General features: G+C 43.7%; 1 protein-coding gene across 1 annotated transcript in view; it reads left to right on the top strand.

The window, feature by feature from the left end:
* Positions 1 to 532: 532 nt before the first annotated feature.
* The window catches only part of YLPM1 (YLP motif containing 1), a 122,417-nt gene continuing 114,358 nt past the window's right edge, over positions 533 to 8,591 (top strand). Inside the window, exon 1 of the mRNA XM_007941366.1 lies at positions 533 to 1,399. Coding sequence (XP_007939557.1) covers positions 533 to 1,399 — 867 coding nt within the window. The remainder of the gene's footprint in view (positions 1,400 to 8,591) is intronic.

Raw genomic sequence — 8,591 nt, 5'->3', positions numbered from 1 at the left:
CAGATACGAACATTCTGTAGTTTTTTACTTGTAGGTTTCACATATTTCTTATTACAGCTTTTTCTAGTTGTTTTGTGGCTTTTTTCTTGTTATTGCGATTGTTGCTATTGTGAATGGAAGCTTTTTTTTTTTCCATTCAAAAATGAACCCAGGGGGCGATAGGATCTCTACCAACCCTTTCGGCTGTGAGACTCTATGGTTCCTTGGTTCTATGAGAACATTCTACTCGCGCCTGCACCACCCAAACCAGACTGAAGATGGGAATCGAGAGTCGCCAAGTAAGAGTCCACTCTAGCTCCCCTTTGGTCTCCTCTCGGTGGATACTGCGCAGGCGTACTCGCCTCAGCCCTGTCCCCGCCTTCCCGGTCGCGGGCCCAGCTCGGTAGCGCCGGCGCACTGGCGCGCTCCGTTTACACGCTCCGGGGCCTGTAGGCGCCGCGAGTTCCGGCTGTCGCCGCCGCCACCGTAGCTCCTGGAGGTCGGTTGCGACGAGTAACGGCGCCGGGACGGGCCCTGCGCCTTCTTCTCCGATATGTACCCGAATTGGGGCCGGTATGGCGGGGGCAGCCACTATCCGCCGCCGCCGGTCCCGCCGCCGCCGGTGGCGCTTCCTGAGGCCTCGCCGGGGCCCGGTTACTCGAGCTCGACGACTCCTACCGCCTCCTCCTCTTCGGGCTTCATGAGCTTTCGCGAGCAGCACCTGGCGCAGCTCCAGCAGCTGCAGCAGATGCATCAGAAGCAAATGCAGTGCGTGCTCCAGCCCCACCATCTCCCCCCACCCCCCCTGCCACCTCCGCCGGTGATGCCAGGGGGCGGCTATGGGGACTGGCAGCCGCCGCCGCCGCCGATGCCCCCGCCGCCTGGGCCGGCCCTCAGCTATCAGAAGCAGCAGCAATACAAACATCAGATGCTTCACCACCAACGAGAAGGGCCTCCTGGTTTGGTTCCCATGGAGCTGGATTCCCCCCCTGAATCTCCTCCTGTGCCGCCAGGATCCTACATGCCTCCGTCTCAATCTTACATGCCTCCACCTCAACCGCCACCCTCGTACTACCCTCCAGCCTCGTCCCAAGCCTACCCGCCTCCGGCTCAGCCGTCCCCTTCGCAGTCTCCACCATCCCAATCCTACCTGGCGCCCACCTCATCTTACTCTTCTTCCTCCTCCTCCTCTTCCTATTTGAGCCATTCCCAGTCCTACTTGCCCTCCTCTCAGGCATCTCCTTCCCGCCCCTCCCAGGGCCATTCTAAATCCCAACTCCTAGCGCCGCCACCACCGTCCGGATCTTCTGGGAATAAGACAACTGTTCAGCAAGAGCCTTTGGAGAGTGGAACCAAGACCAAGAGTGTGGAACAGCAGCAAGCCACCCCAGAGCCAGATCCGTCTACGATGACTCCACAGGTAAGAAACCATCTGCTTGGGCGGATCTCTCACCTAGAGGACCCTAAGTGAGCAGGTCTCAGGGCTTTAACCGGGCCACAAGCTACACACAATGACTAACTAATTTACACTCAAGGAATCTATAAGAGTCAGATCTGACGTCTCAGTTTTTTGATTAGCTAAGTGTGAATTACTAGAAGAAAGGTGTTTAAAGATGTTCTAGACACCACAAAGTAGTAGGATAGCTCAAAAGTTACTTTTCAGTCTATTCCTAGGTTTCATTCAACCATCCTACTAGATTCTGTTGCTGTTGCAAAGGGACACGTTTTAAAATTGCCTTTTAAACTAAAATTTCCTTGGAGAGGCAGCATGAAGAAGAAACCTCTCAAAGGGCTGACACTCAAAATGTCTGACCAGTTATCTTAGGCATTTAGCTTCTTCAAAAACAGAAAATTAGGAGCCACTGATAGCTGTCAGTTTCCTGAATTAGGTGCCCTCAGCAAATGAAGGGTGGAAGTCTGTTGTTTCAGGAGCATCCTAATCATGCTCTTAGGCACAGGTAGCGGTTCCGTAGTTCATTCCCAATATGCACTTGCTCTGACAGTAAATAGATGTGTCTCTGGAGATTTGACCCATACATCCTTTCTCACATCACTTTAAAAAAGGTGTAAGACATGACCAGTTTGGTGCTTTTCATTTTTGTTACCATTTGCTACAAGTGACAGCCTTGGAATTTGGCTAAGGTTGGGAAAAAAAAAGTCTGTGATGTCTCTTCATTTGCAAGAGACTCATTCCTCTAAGTTTCTCTTTGAAGTGATACTTTCCACAGAATGATCACAATTGATAGGATAGTGGTAATAATTCTTCCCTTGAGAAGGAAGATAGAACTAAAGCAGAATAAATGGTTTGTTACAATACTTATTTCTCATACCCTGCACATGCGTATAAGGTTCATAGTATGCACAGGAAACTAATGCACAAGGAGGTTGTGCAGTTTGCGAAAAACAACAAAACTGGATAGCGTGCAATATTTGTGTAAAAATACAGTAATCTGTGTCAATAGAGAACTTTTTCTTATTTTTTGAACACTTCTTTGTGGTTGGGTGAAAGTTTACAGAATAAGTTCATTTCTTATTGAACAATTTGTGCACATTTGGTTCAATCCTGCAATGTGACAGCGTTCTTTCCGTTTCCTCCCTGGGTTCCCATTTCCATTTGGCCATCTTTCCTGCTCCTTCCTGCCTTCTGAACTTTATTTTTGGCACCTTTTGATCTCGTATGGTTGATTGTTCTGAGGAGCATGTTCCTCATGGGTGTTACTGTTCGCTTTACAGGCTTGTCTATTGTTTGTCTGAAAGGTGATCTCCGGGAGTAGGCTCAGTTCCAGGCTTGAAGGATGTTTAAGGATCATAGTCTCGGGGGTTCCACCAGTCTCTGTCAGACCAGTAAGTCTGGTCTTTTTTATGATTTTGAATTTTTTTCTACGTTTTTCTCCTACTTTGTCCAGGACCTTCTACTGTGATCCTGATTAGAGTGTGGTCAGTAGTGATAGCTGGGCACCATCTAGTTTTGCTTATAGGCTAGTGGAGACTGTGGTCCATTAATCCTTCGCACTAATCATTTCCTTGAGTCTTTGATTTTCTTTACTCTTCTTTGCTCCGGATGGGAAGAGACCAATAGTTTTATCTTAGATGGCCTCTCGCCATCTTTTGAGACCCCAGTCGTTACTTACCAAAGTAGCATGTAAAACATTGTGTTTATGGACTTTGTTATACCATTTGATCTGGATAGCTGTTGAGAGTATGGTCTTAAGTCCTCAAGCCCAGTGACTCATCCCCTTAAGATGTTTGGTTATGGCTAAGTTGGCATAACTTTGCCCCAGCGTGGTTTACCTGGATATATTTGCAGCACATACAAATATGTATGTAGAAATAACTGTCAAACCTGAATATGCTTGTGATTGTACTCCCATATGCCATCCCACACCTGTTCAGTTTACGTATGCTTTGTACTCACTTGTAAATTACTGTTATTGCAGAATTGTGTATGTAATAGTATTAACCACTGTTGTATTTTACTCTTGCTGTATACCTCCCGGTGTCTTCCTTTACCTTGGTCATGTTATGAATAGACAACTCTTAATATACAAGCTCAGATGACATATAGAAGATTTTCCAAAGATAGGGATGTAGTATTCTAATTTTACAGTGGTTCAGCGATAGGAAATAGGAACAGAAGCAAGTTGTTTTAGGGAGTGATGCTTGGCCCATCATCGGTTGAACACACTTTAGGTGCTGGGATGAAACAGTGGAAAAAGTGATTCTGTTGGTTTACACCAAATTACTGCCATCCCACTCAGATTAGTTTCTTGATTTCTCTGTCATATAGATAAAATTTGTGTCCCCTTTCCTACCTCCCTCTGAAATTGGCAGTGTTTTTGTTGTCAACCACTCTCGGAGTTAGTCCAAACCAAAATATGACATGTATTGCTCATCTTTACTAGACTGTTGTTTCTGACTTTTTAGAGAGACAGATAAATTACATTCTTTGGCTTTTTTTTTCTTCTTTTTTTCAGTCAATCTGGTCTTCAATATAAATACTGACCTTGAGTGCTGCTTTTGCTTTGCTGGCTTTGTACTTTTGCCCATAGTGAACTTCTTTTGGTGCCTTGAGTATTCAGTGCCTCTGATACTTTGGTGGGAGCTCTGGTCGCATAGTCCCTAAGGCTAACCAGAAGGCTGGCGGTTCAAACCCACTAGCCACTCCTTGGAAGGAGGGTTGGGCAATCTACTTTCATAGTGATATCGCCTTGGAAATCCAAGGGAGGTCACTATGAGTTGGATCTGACTCGATGGCACATAACAACGACGACAATACTTTAGTGAGAGCCAGAAGAAGGTGGTGGATGAGGAGGCTTGAGAGGCATACATTGGTCAGATTACAAGGGTCTGGTAAGCCTTTTGAGGCTTTTTTGCCTTTGTCTAGAATTCACCCTAACTTCTTCACACTCCTTTCCCTCTGCTTATAGTTATACTTCTTTTAAAACCAAAACCAAACCAAACTCACTGCCGTCGAGTTGGACCCGACTCATAGCGACCCCTCCTTGGATTGCCGAGGCAGTATCACTATGGAAATAGATTGGCAACCTTCCTTCTGAGGATTGGCTGGTGGGTTTGAACCTCCAGCTTCTGGTTAGCAGTCAAATGCCTTCAGCACTATGCCACCAGAACTCTTAGGCACATCTCAAAATAGCAGGGTCTCCATGAAACCAGGCTTGAGCTCATTCACCTGGTTTCATTCTATTCAGATTGTAAGTCCTTTGCAGATAAGGACTGTCTCACTTATCTTTTATATCTTGTAGCACTTAGGACCCACTGCCATTGAGTCACTTCTGACTCATAGCGACCCCCAGAGGGTTTCCAAGGCTGTAAATCTGTACAGAGGTAGATTGCCTCATCATCCTCCCACAGAGCCGCTGGTGGGTTTGAATCGTTGACCTTCTGGTTAGCAGCCAAATGCCTCACCCACTGCACCGCCAGAGTTCCTTAGTACCTAGGACGTGCCTTGTAAATTGTTGGCTCTCTACAGAGATTCATTGAATAAGATACAAGAGTTGTCATGTTCTAAACTTAGAATACTTCGTTTTTTTTGATAAACGTTTTTCTTCATGCCAGTGCCAATCTCTGACAGCTAATCCTCTGCTCATTTATTCTTTAATTCATATTTTATTTTTGGCATGTGTCACTTCAAAAATTTTATGGTTAAAGATTTTAAACATACATGAGTAGAGAAAATGGTATGATTTCCCCTGTATACCCATCATTTGGGTTTAACAGCTGTCAAGATTTGCCATGTTTGCTTCATGTTCACTTTGTTTGTTGTTGCTGCTGAAATATTTTAAAGAAAATCTTAGACCCTATATCATTTTATCCCTGTATTCTTCATTGTTGTTGTTTGTTGCCATCAAGTTCGTTCTGACTCCTGGTGACCACTTGGTTACCCTTGGGACATGCTCCCAAGGGTTTTCAAAGTGGCGACATCTTGGGGCAGATCACCAGGGCTTTCTTTTGAGGTGTGTCTGTATGGGTTTGAACCATCAGTCTTTTGGCAGGTGGTAGGTGCTTAACTGTTTGTGCCCCCTTTGTTGTTACTTGCCGTCGAGCCAAGGTGATATCACTACAGAAGTAGATTGCCCAACACCTACAGACTCCTTACTCTTAATTAGACATTTCTTTTTTTTAAAAAAAAAAAAAAAGATGGGGAGGAGTGACCTTTTCTTAGATAATCATATTAGAACACCTAACAAAATTAACAATAATTTCTTGGTATTATCCAGTAACTAGTCTTGTGTTAAAATTTCTCAATTCAATAATTTTTTTACAGTTGGTTTATTGAAATCAGGATCGAAACAGGGTGCACAATAGACTCTTACCTAGATCAGGGTTTTTCAGCCTCTGCATGTTAAGACATTTTGGGCAGTGTAATTCGCTGTTGTGGGGGGCTGTCTTTTACATTGTGGATTGTTTAACAGTATCTCTGGCCTCTCCCTACTATATGACTTAGCCCCCCAGTTGTGACAACCAAAAATGTTTCTGTACATTGCCTGATGTCCGCTTAGGGGCAGGATCACCCTTGGTTGAAAACTACTGTTGAACGTAATGAGAAATCTCAGTCAGTTGTCCTAGAGAACGTCCTACTTTCTGGATTTGTTTGCTTGCTTGTTTTCTCATGGTGTCCTTTGACTTGTTCCTCTCTCGCCCGTGTTTTTTTGTTAGCTAGACGTTAACTCTGAAAGGCTTCTTAAATTTAAGTTCAGCTTTCTTTCGGCAAGTGTACTTCATAGGTGGTGCTGTGTACTTCATATGTATTCATCAGGAGGCACGCAGTGCCTGGTTGTTCCATCGATCGGTACATTGCCGATGAGACTCTGATCCCTCCCCCGGAAAGCTTCCCGCCTGTCGCACCTAACACTTCACATCTAGCAGTTCATCCATTGATGGTATTTTATTTTATTTATTTATTTTATTGTGATTTGGGTGAACGTTTACAGAGCAAATTGGGTTTTCCATTCAACAATTTGTGCACATTTTGTTTTTTGACATTCATTGCAGTCCCCACAGTGTAACTGCATGCTTCCTACTTCCTCCCTGTATTTCCCATTTCCTGTCATCCTTCTTTCCTATCCCTTCCTGCCTTCTTAGCTTTATCCCTGGGCAGATGCCCCTTTTGATCTCGTATTCTAATCAGTGCCTTCCTTCCTGGTTATAGTTCACCTTAGTGGCCTGTCTGTCATTTGGCTGAGAGTTGAACCATGGGGGTGAGTTTACTTTTAGACTTAAAGGGCCATCGTCTTGAGGCGTTGATGGTGTTTACTTGAATAAATTATTTCATTAGAGGCTGCAGTCTGGTGATTTTTCTGCCGTTTCTTCCACGTTTGCTATATGGAATTGTTTATTAAAAAACTTCTTTGGCAGAAATACAGTTTCTTGTAGGAAAAACAGCATAGACTTTTTTTTTTTGACTTTTTTTTTTTTTTCCATTTAATGGCCTGTGTTCAGAGTAAAGCATTGGTGATTTAATGGAATGTGTCTCTTCTTAAGAATTAGCTTTTCTCTGTATTTAAAGAATTTACTGAACTACATGCTCATTGCCATCAAGTTGATTCTGACTCATAGCAACCAAATAGGACAGAATAGAACTGCCCCATAGGGTTTCCAAGGCTGTGATTATTAAAAAATAATAATTACTGTGATTTGGGTGATAGTTTTCAAAGCAAATTCATTTTCCATACGGCAGTTCATATACATTTTGTTTCATGACACTGATTGCAATTCTCCACAGCATAACAGCTCTCTTCCCACTTCCTCCCTGTAGTTACCTCTTCCCTGTGTTCTTCCCTCCATGCACTCCTGCCCCCTGAGCTGTCCCCCTGTGCAAACACTGCTCCTCTTTTCTCCCGTGATTGATTGCTCCAAGGAGTGATCTACCTGATGTTAATGTTCACCCCATATGCCTGTCTGTTGTTTGGCTGGAAGCCACAGGAGTGAGTTCAGTTCCAGACCTGAAGAGTAACTAGGGGCCATAGTCTTTGGGGTTTCACTGGCTCTATCAGACCAGTAAACTTGGCCTTTTTTTTTTTCATTTTGAGTTTTGTTCCACATTGTTTTCTCACTCTATCCAAGATCTCCTGCACACCCTTTTTGAGTGGTTGACAGTGGTAGTCGGAGATCTAGTTCTTCTGGTCTCATGGTCATATAGGCTGAGGACTGCACGGTCTGCTTGTTTCTTGGACTAATTATTCCATGTGTTTTTTATTTTCTTCATTCTTCAAGGTTGTAGTACTTTATGGAAGCAAACTGCTCCATCTTTCTTTTGTGGAGCAGCTAGTGGGTTTGAACCACGAAACTTTGGGTTAGCAGCCAAATGCTTTAACCACTACGTCACCAGAGCTCCTTAGATAACAGTACATAATAGCTTTTTTTCATTGCTTCTACTCCATACTTACTGTCTCATTGTCCAACATTTCACATTTATAACAATAGTAAAAAATCTACTTTTCGACTATTTTGCACATTGATGACGTAAGTCTGGCAGTAACAAATACCAGGGTTGCTTGGTGAGAGTAATGGTCGCTGTGACAGTTAAGGTTATATGTCAGCTTGGCTGAGCCATGATTCTCAGTGGTTTGGCAGTTAAGTAATGATATAATTTGGCAATTGTGCAATGATATAGTCATCCTTCATTTTGTGATCTGATGTGGTCAGCCTCCATTTTTGCATAAAACTGATTTTCACGTAATGACCTGGTCTTTGGAACCTAACTATGTCGATAAGTGAGGAGTAGGTGTAATTGTGATGTTATTTATCCTTTTGGTCTCAAGACAACTTACTTAGGTAAAGCTCTGGCTTTGATTTGAGTTTTTAGAGGTGTCATTTATTTGATGTTCAAGTATTTATCAGGTAACAGGTATGTGCCAAGTACTAGGCTCAGTACTGAAGATGAAATGGTGAACAACATAGACATGGTATCTGCCTTCATTGACTGTTGTTCCAGTGGGAAAGAATGATAATGAATTAAGAGAAGTCCAATTGCTATGGGATTATGTGATAGCACTGTTGTTATGTGTCATCGAGTTGGACTCGACTCATAGCAACCCCTCCTTGGGTTTCTGAGGCAGTATCATTACAGGAGTAGATTGCACCATCTTCCTTCC

The sequence above is a fragment of the Orycteropus afer genome, unplaced genomic scaffold (assembly GCF_000298275.1).
Source record: "Orycteropus afer afer isolate SDZICR_OR568_19922 unplaced genomic scaffold, OryAfe1.0 scaffold00079, whole genome shotgun sequence".
In the NCBI taxonomy this organism is placed as follows: domain Eukaryota; kingdom Metazoa; phylum Chordata; class Mammalia; order Tubulidentata; family Orycteropodidae; genus Orycteropus; species Orycteropus afer.
Note: the sequence above shows the minus strand (reverse complement) of the source record. Positions and strands in the feature narration are given on the sequence as shown.